Source organism: Xyrauchen texanus, chromosome 23 (genome assembly GCF_025860055.1).
Source record: "Xyrauchen texanus isolate HMW12.3.18 chromosome 23, RBS_HiC_50CHRs, whole genome shotgun sequence".
Lineage (NCBI taxonomy): Eukaryota > Metazoa > Chordata > Actinopteri > Cypriniformes > Catostomidae > Xyrauchen > Xyrauchen texanus.
The window spans coordinates 30593282-30614198 of record NC_068298.1 but is presented as its reverse complement, the minus strand read 5'-3'; the positions used below and the strand labels follow the sequence as shown (position 1 = coordinate 30614198).

Genomic DNA, 20917 nt, shown 5'->3' with positions numbered 1-20917 from the left:
TCTGTCCCATAGGAACCAGGAAATATTCACGGTCAGCTAAACAAAAGTGAGCATGATTTAGAGGATGCTTTGTTTTTTTTTTGTCCATTGATTGTTAGGTTTATGGTTGGGGTTTTAATATATGCATTCCTGTTGACTATTACATCATTTACAACTGAAAATCCGATGTATTTTTAGTGTCACTCTGTGGACATTTCACTTAAAAACTGGATTTCACACATGCTCATACATTCCATAACACTTCCAGGTTCGGCTACTGGGGACAGTGATTTGATTTTCAGAAAGCACAAACCAATTTCACCTGAAGAACATTGGACCTATTGTTGCCAAATTCATAGTTTGATCAGTCTGAAAAGTTTGCTCTTTCATTTGTTAAAATTACAACATTAAAAGTAGATTGAAAGTTCTGCTTGTGAAATCGGTCTATGCTTATCAAAATTTGAACCACTGTAACCACATGTGTAAGCTGCAGTTTAAAGGTTGTTTCTACAGGATGGCACCAAATGTAAGTTGTATTTTTAGTTTTAAACAATGTAATAAAGTCAACAGTATAATTGAATTATTGACCATACACCCTAACCCAATCCCCAACCTTAAACCTAACCTTCAGTGGAGTAAAAATGTAATTTCAGAGCTAAAATGCAACCATTGAATCGGGCTCACCATTCTTTATGTAAAACTGATTACTTCTTGGTTTCCATGGGACCAGAACCCATGTCTCAGAGCTAACATCATTACTTCAGGGTTTCCATGGGACCATATCTGTGTCTTGGAGATTGCTTGTGCAACGCATCAGCAGTGCCACAGGGAAAGGTGATCAAATTTGAATTTTGGCAGTATAGGGTTGAATTCAGGGTACATGAACATTTAGAATTTTATTTCCTGTGATCATGTTGTATGCACATAAGGACACTTAAATGAGACTCAGTTTATGAAATATGAACTACTGTAGCAATGTGTCATATAATTTTTTCCAAATGTTATTTGCCTGTGAGGCAGCAGTTTAGAAAGCATTTTATATGGCATGTTCCTGCATACATGTTTTTCTCACAGGCAGTGTGTAGAGAATAAATGGTGTGTAGAGCTTTAATTATGGCCTGCAGAAGAACTGATGTAAATGTCCACTGCAATCTGCTCCTATTGATTACCCTGTTTTAGCTGTCTTCATCCTTTCTATCTTTCTCTCTATCTGACTGTTTCAATCCCTCTGTCTTTTATTTTTACTGTTCCATAAAACAGAGTTTCATTGCAAGCTACTTTTGTACTCTCCCACTCTTTTATTTGCAGATTTATACATTTAAACTAATTGTATTGTTGAAGTGCACTATGACATTTACAGCTCCGAGCTGTAAATTTGGTTGCAGTTGTGTGTCTTAATCTGAAGTTTGTGTATCTTTTAACAGGATTTTGGAGATGATGGATCCCTATACATAACCAAGGTCACTACCACACACATGGGCAACTATACCTGCCATGCAGACGGCTACGAGCAGCTTTTCCAGATGCATACCCTAAAGGTTAATGGTATGTATTGTTATAAACAAACATATTTTTCCTGCATTTGCACAGCAATTGACTTCCACAAACACTCCTTCCTTTCCATCCTTATTCAGTTTTTTGATAACACAAAAACCATTATATGTGTATCTCATGTCAGGGGCATCTCTAAGATTTAAAAACGCCAGGGACTGAGTCCAAAACAATAGGGGCGGGGCACCTTTGTCTTTTTTTTTTTCTTGTCATTATACTTCAGATGTCTTGATGCGATCTGATTTAATTTCATATTCAGAGGCCTCTCTGTTTTGCCATGCAGAATCTTTATAAAACTCTCTCTCTCTCTCCAGCTGTTTTCACTCATTAAGAGCAAGTTGTGATGAAAGGGGCTTGTTTATTGGCATGCTTAAGGTTGTGACATGTAATGAGTAGAGTTTTGCATTCTGGTGCATAGCACACAGAAAAACTACAGTTATTCATTGATTGAAAGCGCATGCCAATATTTTGTTACACTGTTACATGACTATGTAGCCTACAGTCAAGGGGTTTTTCTAGCCTTTCATCATCAAGTCACATAGTGCTGTGTTATTATAAATGGGGGTACGGTGGAATGCCATACTTTTTTAACAATGTTATTCTAGTGACTTATGGATCATTATGGAATTTTTTTCGTTTTCTACTCCATAACAGACAATGTTTTCCATTCACCAGGCTCATAATGATTTAAGTCATCTTTAGGAATATCTAAAGGCAAACAATGCCTTAACACATTTAGAAACTTACACCACTGCCACAGTTGTAATAAAATTTAAGTCTAATAGACTGCTACTACTATCTTATTACTTAATTTAAAATGTAAAATATTTATATATTTTATATAAAAATAACACAGATGCTGTTACTGCTGTAAACTCGTGATACATTTGAGTAAGGGTGATGTGTAATTTGAAAAACTTAAACTCTCTTTTCCTCCACAGGGCTTTCTTTTCAAGATGTTTGACTTCTTCCACAGTGTTTAAAACTAGAAAATTCTTAGTAGAATTCAAATGGCTTGCATACATTTTGTCATCTGAGCCATTATATCAAGGAAAGCCTGGTGCCTCACTTGCATAAGTAATCCACTGTTTTATAGTATAGGTTGAAATGTGTGCGATCTAAGTATACAGTAGAATGTAACAGAGAAGATCACCATGTGCGCAAGTGGTTCTGTGATGGCTCACACAAAAACCAGGCTTTAAACGTGCAGTGCAAATGAGCCTTTCAGATGAGAAGTACAATATAGTTACTGTGTGTAAAGCCCCGAACGTGGGATGAATATAATTTAATCAACTCAACACCTGGGCAGTTTGCACTGTGTGGCTGAAGCCTGGTTTTCGCGTGAGCATGGCGAGAGCCATCACAGTACCACTGGCGCATATGAAGTGATCTACTCTGGAGATCCGAACTGAAAACATTCGGGGCTAGACCAAAATCATTCGGGGATCGAGCCCCCAATGTTTTGGCTTAGCGACACCTCTACCTCATGTACCTTATTGTATATTTTAAAATGAAATTTGAGAGATTGGAAAGAAGCTATAGAACCTTTACTAGAAACATGAAGGATGTGCATTTGTGCTAAATTAAAAGTGCTATATTTTACCTAATTTCATGCCAGCTACACCAAGGGTAAAAGGGACTTTTTGCTCTCTTACTGCCTTTTCTAGCCATTTCTCATTGGCACATGAAACACAAAGCAGTCAAATGCCCCTAACATCACATTTTAATTGGATGAAAAACAATTGAACTTGCCTCCAGAGTTGTTGCTTAGCAATTGACTGTGGACAGATCTAGGAAGAAATGGGAAATTAATTAGGATTGACACTTGTTCCCCTTTCGTGCTTATATTCACAAGGACACAAGTGGTCCCTCTTTTACCTAATTATGCTTCCTGATAACTGAGAGCCATGAAAGAGATGAAATTACTGTACCATCATACAGCAGACAACCATGCTTCTGGCTTTAGAGCAGCAGCTTTTAATTGTGGATATGGGCAGCACTGTTGTTTTAATTGTCTGCTAAGCATTATGGAACACTGTTTTTTTATAAAATAATAATAAATAACAAAGATCATTATTAAGGGATATTTGTGGTTTATAATGAAGAAATATATGTTGGTTCTTTTAGAACTATTGAAAAAAAAACAGTTTTAATTAGTTTCAAAAGTTCTCTATGGTTTTGTCAGATGTATATAATAAAAAATAAACCTCCATTCGACATGCTATATATGCTTCTTGACTGCTCAAATTATTGGTCCATATTAAGTAAATATAATATTTAACTTGTTCAGTATTCAAACTTAATGACAGTTTCATTTAACAGTTTCAATATTCACTGCATTCAAAATAAATGTAATTTATATTCTAGAAATATTATATTATATTTATTTGGATATCCAAATATATATTTTACAGACCGTATGTGCAGCGATGGTGGTGATAGTTCATACAGTTCTTACATGATGTTATAAGATCATCATTAGATCATATTTGGCCTCATATCTGTCACTGCGATTGCATGTTGGAAATTAAAGCAGCAAATTGCCGTCAGACTTTGTGCAACTCCTTTGTGAAAAAATCTAATTTACCAACAGTAGATGTGAGGTAAAGGTTTATTAGAGTGATTGCAATGATGGTGATCCATGAAATAGTATAATTTTTATACAATTCTGAGTTACCAATATCCACGGATCTTGATGAAAATGTAAAGAAGCCCAAATCTCCTGTAATCATTTGGAAATGTGATGTTTTTTTTTATTACATTTTTAGCCATTGAAAGCAGTTTTTTCTGGGGTGCCAAAATACTATGGAAGTGGCTCCACCGAGCGTTTGTTTGCAATCAGTAACTTTATCTATATTGGTTGAGTTCACAATATAATAGTAACATACCACTCTTACTGTCTTATTATTTTCTCGCCTTTTTCTCCCCAATTTGGAATGCCCAATTCCCAATGCACTCTAAGTCCTCGTGGTGACGTAGTGACGCCTCAATCTGGGTGATGGAGGATGAATCTCAGTTGCCTCCTTGTCTGAGACTGTAAATCCACACGCTTGTTGAGCGTGTTACTGTGGATACATAGCATGTGTGGAGGCTTCACGCTATCCACCGTGCCATCCACGCACAACTCACCACACGCCCCACCAAGAGCTATATAAGATGTACTCAAATATTTGAGTATGGGCCGCATTTGCTTTACGTCTTAATTGTATTTGGTTCTTCGCAAGATTTACAAGTGGGGATAATTAGTACTGTAGTTATATATATTACATTTTAGTTATATATATTTGTTTCTCTTTTGGTGTGAGACTATTAATAGTTCAAGCCTTAAAAGGACAGTTCACCAAAAACTGTTTTATAAATAAATGAAAAAGCTGCCATAATTTACCCACCTTAATGACTCTTAGCACTTAAACACATATACGCATAACTCAATTTTATAATTTTTAGAGACTGAAAGTTTGTCTTCAAGCAACTGAAACTCTTTAAGTCCGATCACCCCATAGTGGATTGTATACTTACTAAAGTAGACCTTTACAGAGGCAGAAATTCAGTATACATTTCTGCTGGGTTCATGAACAAGCAGACATTGCTGCTAAGGAAGCTCTCTCTGTGGAAATGTGTTACTGTGGAGACATAGCGCGTGTGGAGGCTTAACGCTATCCACCGCGGCATCCACGCACAACTCACCACATGCCCCACCGAGAGCAAACCACATTATAGTAACCATGAGGAGGTTACCCCACGTGACTCTATCCTCCCTAGCAACCTGACCAATTTGGTTGCTTATGAGACCTGGCTGGAGTCACTCAGCACATCCTGTGGTAGTGGAAGTTAGCATCTTTACTCACTGAGCTACCCAGGCCCCCAATATAACCTTTTTAACGTGTTGTAAAATGTAAGGTGATGAGGTCATCTATATAGCATACGTGTTTGAAACATCTGCCTACTGGTTCGCTTACTATTTCCTATTTTTCCTATTTAAAATAGTGAGCAGTTTACTGCCATTACTGTTTGTTGCAGTTACAATACTGCATAGTATCCAGTGAGTAGTAAGTTTAAATTCCATTGCCAATTAATTTCCAAGAAATAATTTCCATGTCCTCACTTACAGAATTTGCAAGGGGGTTGTTTGTTTTGTTTTTCTTATTGCATCTGTGTAGTTCCAGCTAATTTTGAAACATTCATTACCTTCTCTCTGTAGCAGACAACATTTGATTCATATACTGCACAGCACATGGCAAATTACTCCTATCTTTTGACTTCAAATTGTTGTCCTGTACACCGTTTCCATTATAGAATAATAGCAATATAATGATGTTGCTTTGTTTTCCATGCAGGGTTTCGTTTGATTGTTAAGTGAAGTGAATAAAAGAGACAAAAAAACAATAATAAACCTCTATGTATATCTGTATGATGTATATTTTCAGTATATGTTTATGTGGGTGTAGTTATTTGTTACTTTTAAGACTTCTGTCCCTGAAGAGCAGAGACATCTGAGAGCAGTGTTAGCAGGGGAAATGAAAGTGGTCGGATAGGTTCATAGAATCCTGCTCTCTCAGTCTCAGAGGTAGTGAAATTGAGAGGAAACTCTGATCGAAAACACTGAAAGCTCATCAGCACCAACACGTACACAAAAGCCCTGAAAAAATAACACACTTTTCTGTGCCACATGTAATGGACACATCGGCACACCAAGAGAGACAAAGAGCAACATGAACTAATAAATCTGACTCCCAATTTCATGGAGGAACAAGTACACACTGAAAATGTATCCGTACCAGTGATCCTGGGCCAAAACACTTTCTTATTCTCATAGAAAATCAACACAGAGAAAACAAAGAAAAGGAGGGCAAAGAAATAAAATGAGGGAGATTGGAGGAGACAAGGAGCCATGGGAATTTTGTGATAGAGCTGTCAGCTCTGATGGGTTTCACACTGGGGACAATCTCAAGTCAATCCCCAAGTAATAAAGTACACACAGGAACAGATACAGGCACACATTCACATACACAGAAAGAAAAGTTATTTCATGTGGATTTACCCTGTCTATAGGTTAAGCTTAGTAAAGAATGAAAAAGAGAACACAGGTTATTTCCTTCTGATTAAAGACTTTTGAAATTCATAATGTCCCTCTCCAACCCCTATGCAACAATGATAATTAAAGAAAACATCACTGTTTAAAAAGAGGATTTTATGTTCTCCTGTGATATTGTAAAATTTATAGGATAAAAAATTGCCTGTGCCCCTGCAAATTTGTGAGCCAAGTGGATTGTTAATGAAAAAAATAAGTTTGAATGGAGCGGAACACAGGTGTTTCGAGATGCATTTTTATCATTTCAAGTTCTTTTTAACTAGATACGGTGTCTAAAAATGCAGCCCTCCCATAAGAGATGCTAAAAACACAGTGAAATGTGGCACAGATGTCAAAAGACATCCTTCTAGTGAATGTTTACATTGAAAACGACTGACAAATAGCGCTAGTGGATGCAAAAAGACTTTCAGTTTGAACAGCCGTTTTTTCACATGACACGGCACTACCTGAAGTTTCTCAAAGTTAATTCTCAAAAAGGCAGCCTTTTGTTTCAGTTGTTTCGTGATTGTACAAAGCACAGCACCACACACTACAACTGTCCATAGCATCTTATCCAATTTTCGTGAGACCAATAATTCTAAGAACAATTTTCATGTCAGCGCAATGCACAAATGGGCATGGTGGGAGTGTTTGTGCAATCTGTGGGTGTATGCACGCAAACTGTGGGTGTATTGTATTTTATTGAATGGTGCAAAATGCAATTTGTTATTTTTCTGAGAAATTGTTAATTGCACTAAAAAGTTTTAAATCCACGTCTTATCTCAGCGCAAAGTTTAAACTTAGTTTCGGCTTTTGTAGTTTGGATATTACACCAGCAGATGGTAATAAAGTTAATGTCCAAACTCTTAAAATATGGTGGAACATCAAATTATGTCCGTGACAATCAATGTTGTAGCCATTTTATGCAACAAAAATGTAGGGGATTTGTGTTAAACTATCTATAGTCCATGGTTTATTTTTTAGTTATTATTAATATGATTAAATAAAGTTTTATTTATAATCTAATTTATATTGGTATGTTTCCACCTGTTGTCGTAGAGTGGTTTTTATGTCTCTGCAAAATGGGCTGGTGGAAGAAGTTGGAGAGAAAATGTTTGTATGTGATAGGATTTTTTTTAACACTTCGTAATTTTGATAATATTTTCATTTAGTTTGAAGTGTCATTTGAAATCAGAAATATGTTTGATTTATTTTTTCTTGTTTCATTAAAAAATTAAAAATTTCTAAATCAAATTCAAAGTTAAGTGTGTCGATACAACCTCTGTTTATACTAGACATGATTTATATGTTCGTAGATAAAAATTATTAATAATACTTTCATTCTCTATAATATAATGGAATTCACATCTAAATTCTGATGAGAAACACATTTTCTATGCGTATAAAAGAGTGTCACTGTCATAGAAATATGTCCAACAATCATCAAGGATGCAGTTAATGCACAAAAGAACATACATTTCTATTCTTCTAATCCATTGCATACAGTCCATTTACCAACTTCTTATGAATGTGCTGTCTTCAGGGGCAGACCGGGCAACCTGTGGGTGAAATGGGGTCTATTGGGGCTGAACAACCCCTAACTGAAAGATACAAAAATAATTTGCAATCGAATCTAATAAAAATCTGAATTGTATTGTTCCATGACATTTGTATTGATACCTAGCCCTACTGTCAAGATTTTTTGGGGTTTGAGTTCCTATAGCTCTTTTAAATCATGGCAAAGTCATGGGTTCAGTTCCTAAGGAAACATGTATGTTGATGAATGCATACCTTGAATCCACTATATTCTGCTTTTGATATATTTTCAAATAAGTAATTGCTTTATAAATTGTGTGCATTGAAAATCAGATGTGAGTGGTTTTACTCACCCTTTCTTGAGCTCTTCAAATTGTGTACAGTACTAAAAAATTAAGAAATGCTGAAATGCTTTCTAAAATTTACTTCATGCATGGCTTTGTTTTTTCATCATAGTTCTCTCATTAACAATAAGCTGATCTTGGAACACCAAAAGGGCCTGAGCTTGCGATTTTACATTTATTTCTGGTTTCAAATTGTGAGTTGAACTCCATTGTAAATAGAGTCCCAGAGGCTAGAAGCCTCAAGTTCTAGTTCCTGTGCTTTGAAGCAAATAATTTTATTAAATCTGCCCCCATGTGGGCCACAAAATTGTGCCCTTGGCACCACTGTTCAATAATTTCCTCCATTTTGTAGCAGAGAATTCTAAATTAAGTGAGCTTGTTAGATATTGAAAATAAATATTATTTATTTCTCTCTTCCTAAGAGATATCTCATGAAATTAATGATCCTTGATTTACAAATACAATTTATGATAACAGCTCAGCAGCAGTCCTCTGCATCTCATTTCATAATGTGCAGTTTGTGCTATTTTCATGCTAACAAACCTTACTTGGAGCAAATACAGGTTATTGTTTGATCATCAATACTGTACTAATGCAAGGCAAAAGAATGAGGGACATTTTAGAAAAGGAACACTCATTGTATTTTGTCATTCTAAAAATTAATTCTGCTTACTCTCGTTTTATTTACACTGTTCTCTCATAGTGCCTCCAGTTATCCGGGTTTACCCAGAAAGTCAGGCACGTGAGCCAGGGGTCACAGCCAGTCTGCGGTGTTATGCTGAAGGCATTCCTGACCCACAGCTCTCATGGCTGAAGAATGGAATGGACATCACCACAAAACTCTCAAAACAACTCACACTTCAGGGTAAACCAAAATACCACAGTGTTACAATATGTCTTGAAACACTAAGCAATATCGTTAAACTACTCACCTCCCTAACTCCTCAAAAGTCAGTTTCCCAACTTTCTGCATTTTAATGTGTATTGAAGAGTGCAGGAAGACAGATTCAATAGATATCTAATATATTATGATAGCTTAAATTAAGACTTTCCAGTGCTCTTTAATGTATTAAGGCATTTAGGTGAAGTTTGTCATTTTTACGCCACTAACAGCACCAAACTGGAATTTGAGAAGACACCAGAAAATGTAAGACGCTCTTCAAACCTTCATCGCATGATTTCTTTAGATTAGGAAAATTAGAAAAGGACACATGTACTAATTTTGTGATTTAAGTGTTTTGCATCATATTTTCTGGAGGGACAGATTAAATTACATAATGTGAAAAAATTGTCTATATTTTAAATTCTTGTCTATGTTTGTAATTTAAGAGGTTACTGTAGGATTACTGGCTTGCTAATGTAAACAGTTCTGTTGTATTTTGCCAGATATTCAAGTCAATTTCATCTAATATTCCCAGAATCATATGAACATGTTTAATACTTACTTCATAATTAATCAGCACAGATAAATAGTATACATTTTCTGATGCGTCAGTTACACGTGAAAGCAGTGGCGAATTCTCAGGGCCAGCAAAGCCTTCTCTGCTGGCCTAACATGCCAAATAAATACATATTTTTCATCCTTACATTCTCAATCACCTTTTTGCCTATGTATTTTTAATCGCTTTCCACTCTTATCATTAATCAACAAACAAATAGAAAAAACGAAAAGTTTATCCAGTCAGAATTTTTTTTCAAATATATGTAATTTTAAAGCGTTTTTTTTTTTTTAAAGCGAAGAGCGCGAGATGCTGATGAGTCAGCTGTCATCATTGTAGTATTGGTGTTGATAAAGAGATCCTTATGGATTTAAAAACACAAGATGACATTTTGAAGTCAGAATTACAACCTAGGCTCACACAGAAATTCTCAACTCCGATTTCACCGAGATGCAAACATGTTGACACTCAGGGAGATATACAATAAATTATTGATAAATTAGTTTGTTTCCACATTACTTGATATTAAAGATTGTTTAACAAACACCTGCAGAAACAGGTGTATAAAACATGGTAAATTATAATCTCTTATAATTAAGAAAAAAGAAAGCAGTGTGTAAATGCAGTCGACACTCATCTCTGTGATTTATACAGACATCACTTATCCAGTATGTATCGATGGTTAACCTTACAGACATCCATGGTCGCCTACTAAAATTATTTCACTTTTCAGAAATATGTATTGGAAATGAATCTGTGTTTTGAACTGCCTTTGTGCTCTCACCCCACTGTAGTCTGTTGTTGTAATTGGCACTTTTCACCATTAGCTAGCGAATCACACAGAATTTAAACACTGCCTCATCTCTGATAATCCATTCTGTTTAAAATCTTGGACCTAATACAGCTGCCAACACCAGATATTTATAAGTGTAGAAGCACACACATGTTAATGTGGCCACATGAGAAATGTAGCGCATTCTGGTAGCAGCGGAAAGTGAGCTCCTCGTGAGCAGCTGGAGAGGAGATGAGTGCAGTCTCATTAAACGCACTCCTCGTTCCAGTGAAATTCTGATCGCTGCACTCCACTCACATGCTCTGCTCTATACAAGCAGATAGATTCTTGTCTTTCTAAAGAAGCTTTTTTTTATAGACTTGCGACGCTGCTGGTTGCACTGTTGTGATGACTGACAGGTTTGCCATGGTCTAGATCCTATCTGAATCCCACAATCCTCCCTGTGGTGGTTCTCGTCAACAAACATTCCTCCACAGTCAGCCGTGCACACTAAACCAAACATGACAACTTGAGAATTATATAAATGTTTCAGCTGTTATCAAAAAACATTCTCACTACGCCATTAGAAGGACTTTGTTGCACCGTTTCGGTCAAGAGTGATTTAGTAGGTGATGGGTGAAAAGTTAACTTCAGTCTTTCATTCTATCTTTTTTTCCCTTTTTAGCTAATGGAAGTGAGGTGCACATAAGTAATGTTCACTTTGAAGACACCGGGGCCTACACCTGCATCGCCCGTAATGAGGCAGGTGTGGACGAGGATATCTCTTCTCTGTTTGTGGAGGACTCAGCTCGGAAAACACGTATGTATAAGTCATAATGTGCAGTCCATCCGTCCTTATAATGGAGCTTAACTTCCAATATCTATGCATTATTCATCTAACTGAATGTTAATATGTACATATTAACTTACTTCTAATGTAATAATAGAAAGAGAAAGAGATTGAATGATGGAAGAACAGTCCTATTGGCCTGATATTTCACTGTTATCAGAAATTTTTTGGCACTTTAGATAATATACAAAAAAATGAAATGGTCAATTATAGAAAGTCAGGATTAATTCAAAAGACTATTATGTTAAACACAAAATCCAGATTTACACAATACTAATACTATGGTATTTACTACAGTTTATTATCAATTATCAAGTTTTTACCAATTAAATAAGTAAATAGTTGTTGACAGGGATACATATTTTCGAGGCACCATACAGAATAAAAAAAGATGACTTCTGCCTTCCATTGCTTGAAAAACTGGTAGTCCTACCCCAAATTCACACAGTTCATTAAACCAATGTTGTTATGTCACACACAGTCTGACCACTGAAACAAATGGATTGTAATTTCATTTGTTGCCACTTGTGGTGCAAAGAAAAACACATTAACACACCTTTAAACCTCCTCAAACTGGGCTTCACTAATGGTTATTAGGTAATGGGATTGTAAAGCCATGTTCACAATGCCAGTGTAGTACTCCTGAAAAGAAGTATATTATGATTAACGAAGAATGCTGATGTGATGGCTTCTCATCGCTGTCTTTACTATGAATCCTCAATAACAGCATATGCATTTTACAATAGTTCAGCACATTATCAACACAAGTATCACGTCTTTGCATATTAATGACTGATTATAAACACAAATAACTTCAAAAAAATTTCATGTGCAGTATTTATGTGTCGACTGTCACCAAAGCCATGGGTACCAACTTTCTCCACGGTTTTAGGAGATTCAGGTGTTAAATTTGCTGTGCTCTGCCTCTATCCGACCGAATTACCTCATAGTTGACTTCCCCAACTCACCATTTGACCTCAAACGGCCCTTGCCACTTGGTTAATAATTTAGAGCTTGTGTGGGTAATAATAACTTATCTCCCTGTGAGAATTTCCTTAGCTGAGTACCCCTGTTATACAGCCAGGATGGCCATTCCTGGGCCTGGAGCAAATTCCCCTGTGTTAGTTGCTCCAGTGTGTGGAGTTTTGCTCTCAGGTCCAAAACGTATTGAATTTTGTTCTTACTTTCTGAAGGTCCCTTCTCCCAGTTTTCTTTCAGAACATCTAGGATGCCTCGAGGCTTGCGGCCGTAAAGTAATTCAAAGGGGGAAAATCCTGTGGAGGCTTGTGAGACCTCTCGTACTACAACTACTCAGGAGATAATTATAAAGAGTGCCTACAAAGCACTGCATGCTGAAATGTTGCACAGGGGCACTGCTTCAGTGTATTGCGTTGCTTAATCCACCAAGACTAATACAAAGAGATGCCCCTATGCCGTCTGTTCTATTAGCCCGATGAGATCCATGCCAATTCTTTCAAAGGGGTCCTCAATCAACAGAAGAGGGTGCAATAGTGCTTTTCGAGTGGCTGGTGGATTCACCAACAGACATTCGTGACATGCAGCACACCACCTGTGTACATCTCAACTAATGTCTGGCCAATTAAGATGGGCAAAGAGATGGTTCAGAGATGGATTATAGTGATATTGAAAACCATTTCCCTGTGGCTTTTCGGAATTAATAACTGGACTTTTGTTTGAGCATCCTGCGTCACTCGATACAACCTACCTTAAATAATTGTAAAGTATGGATAAGAAGGCGCAACACCGGGCTCAAGCTTTTGAACATCAATTACTCTCATTGGTCAAAGAATCGTAGGAGAGGCTCGTATCTTGTCTGTTCCAGAGGGAAATTCCCCATGGGGTTTTAATGGATGACTGGAGGGGTGGAACACTGACTTTCCTCTTGGTTTCCCTGATGTGAAATCGACGGCTCAGGCAAGCACACCTGTGGCCCCGGGTTTACCAACCTGGCGGGAAGGGTTCGGGGCAATAGAAACCCCCCGGGTCCTGGGAGCCATCTTAGGGAAATTGACCTCCGGTCAACGGGGGGAACTGCTCCAGCACCACCAGGTTGTTGACTCCATCTGCGCCACGGTCCTCAGCCAGCAACCACCTCTGACAGATGTCACGGAGTTGTTGGGTGAAGGCAAAGGGCTGCCAGACTCCCTAAATGTCAGTGCCCTGAAACGCTGGTGGTGCCGTTTGAGGATATGGCCAACCCATTGCAGGATGGCTCGTTTCAGGTCTGAGTATTCCAGCAGGCTTGCGACAGTTAGCTGTTGTGCCGCAAGCTGTGCCTCCCTCAACAACAGCGGCAACAGACAGACCACTCACTGTGCTCGGGACCACCCCGACCCTTCCGAAGCATGTTCGAACAGTTCTATAAAGGCTTCGGTGTCGTCCTGTAGTCCCATTATTGCCAGCGTGATTTGAGGCACAGCTGGAACACCTATCAGTCCTCCGCCTGGGCTTGCATCATGGCCTGGAACCGTTGTTCTTGTTCCACATAGTTGTAAATCCTTAACCACTCAGCCTTCCCAGACCTCACTCACAAAAGATTTGCACTCGATCACACACCCACCTACACAGTTTGCGACTGCCAATTGGGAGAGAAGGCAGTGGAGTTCATATCACCTTATATCTATGCATTTGGCAGATGCTTTTATCCAATGCGACATACAGTGCATGTATACATTTTAGTAGTTTGTGCGTTCTATGGGAGTGAAACCCTTAATCTTGGTGTTGCCAGCACCATGCTCTACCAGTTGAGCTACAGGAACCCATTGTCAAGTGCAAGAGAGAAGTTATAATTGTTGTGAGGGATTTCACGTTTCTATATCATTTTTCTCTAACCACATGCATGGATATAATAAAACGATGATTGGTGAAAAAAGTTTGATTCATGATAGATTGTTAATCTTGTTCATGATATGATGCATTGAGCACTGCTGCAGTTTATCCTGAATAAAAACATTCTCCTTTGCAGAATGTTTCTTTAGAGGCAAGAAAACTCCCTAATTATCACATTAGAATGTTGTGTCAGAAACTGTCGGCATTATGTATGAGTTTTATTCATACAGTGATTGTTCATCTTGTTAATACTATGATTCAATGAGCACTGCTGCAGGTTAGATAAAACATTCTCCCCTGAGATGTTCAGTTTAAGAGGCAAAAGAATTGATTCCTTGTCCAATTAGAATTAAATCTTAGTTTTACCAACAGTGCATGTCATCTGCGATCAGATTTTCTAAAGATATGGCCTGATGTGCAGTGTGTATGTGTGTGTGTGTGTGTGTGTGTGTGTGTGTGTGTGTGTGTGTGTGTGTGTGTGTGTGTGTGTGTGTGTGAAAATGTATGTACACTATATGACTTGATGTAGTAGCAGCAACTTCACAAATGATGCCCATGGATTTTAAATTACATTTTCCAACAAGCACATGTGGTTCACATGTCCACATAATGTTGGTCATGTACTGCGGGTGTGTGTTTGTAGATATAATCAGACAGTTTATTGTATTTAAATTGTGTGGGCTGTGAAGGATCAAGAGGAACCTTGCAGGTCACCTTTATAGTCATCGGCCACATCATCTCTAATAGCTCTGCAGAGGTGTTGGGAGATGTAGTCCACAGACTGAGTTTAAAGGTGTGTGGATTGTAGTTCAGTGAGATGTGACCTGGTGATGCACTGTACAGACAAAAGGCCAAGGTTTCCTTGCAGGTCATGCAGCTTGAGCCTGTGTTATACAGTACCTGCATGCATAATGGATAACAGTATTTTCTCAGCTTTTCCTCTGCTCTGCCCACTGATCTGGAGTCAGTTATTCCAGCCCCTTTGATCTCTGCTCTGACAGATTATCTCCCCTCCAGCTGCTCTACACTGTTTGTATCAACTCCTCAGCAGACTTATGTGACCTCAGCATGGGAAGAGATACACTATGTCAGAAAATATTCTCAGAGGTATCACAAAATATTTGGTATTTTAGAATATATATATATATATATATATATATATATATATATATATTCTCTTTGGGCAGAGTTGCAGGAAAGACCCAAAAATTGTGTCAAACACATGTGATGTCATTTTATTTATTTATTTATTTTATTTATTTCCATGGAACACAAAAAGGGAATTTTGATGCCAGTTTTTAGTGACTTTTTGCTGTTAAGCTAAAACAAAAGCACTATAAAAAGCGATAAAATACACAATTTTTCAATAAATATTTAAATGTATAATCAATAATTATGTGAATAAACAATAAACGTCAAGTAAATAGTTAAAAAGCCTATCTGTGGCATTTTGCAGTTAAAAATATGTGTGGTAACAGGTGTGCATTTCTGCAAATTTTTACAATGGCTTTCAATGTGGATCATCCAAACAGAATTTAGAGTCTGAACTATTTGTTTTTAGCATTTAAATTTTAGAGTAATTTATTAGTTTCATTGTTGGCGTTTAATATATTAGTGTGTGTAGTTTGGATTCTGTAAATGGTCTGCACTTATATAGCGCTTTTTTTTAACCTTAGAGGTAACCCCAAAGCGCTTTACACAGTGTCCCAATCACCCATCCACACTCACATTCACACACCAGTGGTGACAGAGCTGCCATGCAAGGCGCTAGCCTGCCATTGGGAGCAACTTGGGGTTCAGTGTCTTGCCCGAGGACACTTTGGCAGATGGAGTCTTGTGGGCCGGGAATCGAACCCCCAACCCTGCGATTGGTAGCCTACCCGCTCTACCACCTGAGTCACAGCCGCCCCTCATATATTGGATCCTGTAGTTATATCATATTCTGTTTTACAACTGTAGACAGGCTAAGATGTTAGATTTGGATGTCTACGGCAGTATTGCTTTCATTGTGGATGAGAGGAACAATCCTACACTGTCAGCTGGGATTTCCTTTGACATTAGTCCTTTAACAGCAGGCCTAAACTCATAAGCCTAAGATAATACACAGCTCCCTGCCTCCACAAATTCCAGCAAATACATTTTCAACATGCACCCAAGCAGTACATTTGAAGTCCTCCTGTTATTGAAATCAACAAGCATTTAGCATGCTGCTTCAACTTTGTGTGATGATTTTTCCTTATTTCTCACTTTTTTGTGGGAGGTATGTTTTCTATACTTGCCGAAAATGCCGAAATCTGCTTCCATTAATATACATTAAAAGAGAAATTCAAAAACCACGAAGTTGTGTGAATGCTTAGAAGTACAGCTTCTGAAAGGTTGTAGGGGGTGTGTTATATAAGTAACCATTCATCTAAAGGGTAAAATAAGGTGAAGCTGGTGGTCAACCATCAGCAATTGGGGTCAGTAGCATTCTACAGGTCACCGAGAAAAACACACTACACTCAGAGGGGATATAATGATCTTGGTATTTTTGTCTCTCTCCTTAAGTTGTAACAGTAAGACAGTGTCCCTCAAGCCCAGCCACAGTCCCTTTAGAGCTCAGGAAATTGGATGGCTGACCAAAAAAATAAATAAAAGGTAGAATCTTCAAGCGCCACTGAGCAAAAGTGAACTGCAATGATAGTAGGCTATCTTTTAATTTTGTTTCTAACCATATTGCATTTGGAGTGTGTAATTTATTTGTGTTAAAGCATTTAACAGTGTTAAAATGCTTTCTCCTATCCTAGTTTAATGTGCAGAAACAACTGGAAGTATACCATTTATTGGTTACTAGTGTGTAAACACTGTGGCTCTGTGGTGCCTTTAATCTTTGCTCTGTTTGTTTGAGCAGGCCAACATGTCATCCTCTGCCTCAACTAATACAGCACATGATTTTGGTTTCAGAAGTAAGAATCTTATTGATTTTTACTAATAATGTATAAACCCCACAAGACAGACCTACTCTGAACTCAAGGTTGTTGACAGGTTGTTAAATAGATTATTGATTTTTATTTTATTTTTTATTTCACCAATCTGAGAAGTGAGTATTACTATGGAAACAGGAACTGTGGCAAAAGAGTGCAACAGTCTGGTTCAGGAAGTAAAAATCATATAAATTTTCTCCACTGTGGAATAGTTTTTAACAATAACTTATAAACCTTTAAAGACTTAGAATTTTGAGGTTGTTAGTTGATGATATATACTTCTGTTGAAGCCATCAGCCCATGATATTTCATCATAAGTTTTAAACAATCTTGTTTAATAGTGGAATTTCTGGGGAAGAACTTCTCTACCCATGATCCTGTGGGGAAAACAATCCAACAATCAGATAATCGTAGCAAACAAAGCTTGCCAAAAGAGCCCAGTTATTTGCAATGCTTCATGGGATTGTCAAATCCATCATTAAATATGTTAAGTATACAGTCCCTTTGTCTTTTTGTCTGATTTTTAAATACCATTTTGTTTTCAACTAAAGTTTGTAATACTCTGATTAAGCTCGGGACTGGTTAATTTGGTTCATAGTTTACAACTGTTTCATGAAAAAATGTAATCCCTATGGAAACCCTAAATGGGAAAATACTTATATCGGAAAGATTCGAGATTATTGAAATAATACGAATGAAAAAATACTTATAACATTTAGTGTAAGTCCCGTCCTATGGTTCAGCGCGCCGATGCTGCATGAACCATCCCACAGGTGGGTAGAGTAGCCAAAAACTGTACTCAAGTAAAAGTAGAATTATTTAAAAAATAATTACTCAAGTAGAAGTAAAAGTACTAACATTATTAATTACTTGAGTAAGAAAGTATCCAATTAAAAGAGTACTCAAGTATTGTGTAACTCGTTACTGTCACAAATGACATAATGGACATTTAGTCCACTATATTCTGTTAAATAATACACATTTAACATCTATTACAGAATTAATATTATTATTAATGGCAATGCAGTCATCATTCACCATCATGTTGTTCCAAACCCGTATTACTTTTTTTCTTCCACGTAACACACAATAAGATTTTAGACAGAATGTTTGTCTAGAGTCACTATTTGCTTTCAGTGAATGTTTTTTTTTTGTTTTTCATATTTTGAAAGTGAATGGTGACTTGAGACTGTCAGCCCCTAACATTCTGTCTAACATATTTTTTGTTCCACATAATACAAAGGGCCACACGGGTTTGGAACAACATGAGGGTAGGGAAATTATGACAGAATATTACTAATATTCACTATATAGGAAATATGAATGAGTGAATGATTTCGGACACAGCCACTCTCTTCGCCATTCGATCACCTCACACATCTCTCACACGCAGAATTGCCAAAATGGACAAAGCACACTGATATATTGCTGCACTGATTTTAAATGACGAAACCATAATTTTTTTCACTGTGCGGAGCGAAGAAAGTTTTTTACTTGGAAGAGTTTAATGCTGCAGCGTTGATGACAGCGTGTACAGCTGTGTGAACTTCCCCTTTCGTAAAAGTCCTATTTAATAATTTTTCAATAAATTACACATTAACTAAAATATAAACCCAGTAATGTAACGACAGGAGCTCTGACCATTGTAAAGAAGTAAAAAGTAAAAAAATGTGAGAGTAAAAAGTACCTACTTTTAAACCTGCTCTAAATGAAATTTAGTTTTTTCAAATGTTACTCAAGTAAATGTAACAGAATAAATATAGCACAATACTACCCACATCTGCCCACCCATGACGGGAACTAAACTGGTGGGATGGGGGGTGAAAACACGGAAGTATCCGAAATATGAGAGGCACCTGGCAGGCTTATAAAATGGTGGCTGTATTTTGATGGGATGTCATACCTGATGAATGAATCCTGAGATCTTTCTGCTAGAACTACACTTACATTTCTGTCAGAAAGACTCGAGATTAGTGTAATAATACAAACAAAAAGATACTTAAATCATTTGGCTTAAGCACCATATTACATTTCAGCGCTCCAATGCTGCTTGAACTGTCAGATCCTGCCAGAGGCAATGAATGTAGGGGAGCGGAGCGTACACCAAAAGGAATGAGGACCTAATATAACCTAAGCCTCTAAAAGAAAATACAAAAGCAAATAATTATACTCAGAACCACAACCCGATCTTCAGAGGATGAGGAACAAATCTGAAAGAAAAAATTTAAATGAATGATGCAAACATATACCTGTAAAGCTGTACAACTTGCAACTATTGTGCCATACCCTGCAGAAGGGTAGGTTATCTTATGAGAATTGTAGACCCTGTGTGAATGGGTGGGCATTATTTGTGCAATATCTTTGCAGAAGGGTAAACAATGCTTGTGAATGAGCCCTTGCTTGGATTGGCCCTTGAAAAAATGAGGGCATTGTTGTGCAATATACAAGCAAAAGGACAAACAACGTTTGTGTTTGAACCCTACGATAAGGGCAATGTCGTTTGTGCAGTATTCCTGCTTGGGGACAAAAGACGTTATGCATTTGAGCCCTAGAGAAGGGAGACATTGTTTGTGCAACATCTTTTCAAAAGAATAATTTTGCGGTTAAGAACATTCGCATTTGAGCCCTACGGTGAGGGTGAGCAGTTTTTGTTCAGTACCCCTGCAAAGATAAATATTGCTTTGCCATGTGAAGGGAATTGAAATGGTTTTATATAAACCGCATTTGCGGTGTCATAAGACGCTTAAAAGTACACCTGAGACATCCAGCAGTTGCGGTGCCTAGACATCACATTTGCACTGCTTATTCAGAAAACACACCACAACAGAAAACACACCACAGTTGCAGTGTCATGGGATGCTTAGTCGCACAGCAGAAGACAAACCACGTTTGCAGTACCTGGTTGGCACATTTGCACTGCCAGCACGTTTTGTCCCAATAAAATAATACAAATACCTTACTTACTACAACATGTTACTGCCCTGACCATGATCACGTGAACAAATATGTTGATGAACTAATGTAGAGAGCATGAGTTGGGGAGCTTATGTTTTGACCAGCAGATGCAGAAATGGACTATATGCAAAAACATATTGGTGGTGGCGTAGTGGGCTAAAGCACATAACTGGTAATCAGAAGGTTGTTGGTTCGATCCCCACAGCCACCACCATTGTGTCCTTGAGCAAGGCACTTAACTCCAATTTGCTCCGGGGGATTGTCCCTGTAATAAATGCACTGTAAGTCCATTTGGATAAAAGTGTCTGCCAAATGCGCACATGTAAATGTAACTTGAGTAATGAAGATTGGAATTCAAACGTTAGTGAAAAAAGCCCCATAGTGTAGAAAGGCCCCATTGTTTAGAAACCTTCATGTTCCTATACTACTAAAATAATAAATAGTTCAGTGACCAATGTTTATACAAATCTCTCCACTGTAATGATGACAGATGACTCTCATAAAATGAAACATGTGACATAGCTAGATATGGAAATAATACCTAGATGTAATTTATTAATTTCTTGTATTAGAGCACAGAATTCATTGTGCTGTTAATGAAATACAG

At 37.5% G+C, this 20917-nt stretch overlaps 1 protein-coding gene across 2 annotated transcripts in view; it reads left to right on the top strand.

Moving 5' to 3' along the window:
* LOC127617061 (follistatin-related protein 5-like) overlaps positions 1-20917 on the top strand; it is a 244191-nt gene that overhangs the window by 179522 nt on the left and 43752 nt on the right. For both annotated transcript variants that reach the window (XM_052088936.1, XM_052088935.1), the window contains exons 8-10: positions 1404-1524; positions 9185-9346; positions 11378-11512. In XM_052088936.1, the coding sequence (XP_051944896.1) occupies positions 1404-1524; positions 9185-9346; positions 11378-11512 (418 nt within the window). The remainder of the gene's footprint in view (positions 1-1403; positions 1525-9184; positions 9347-11377; positions 11513-20917) is intronic.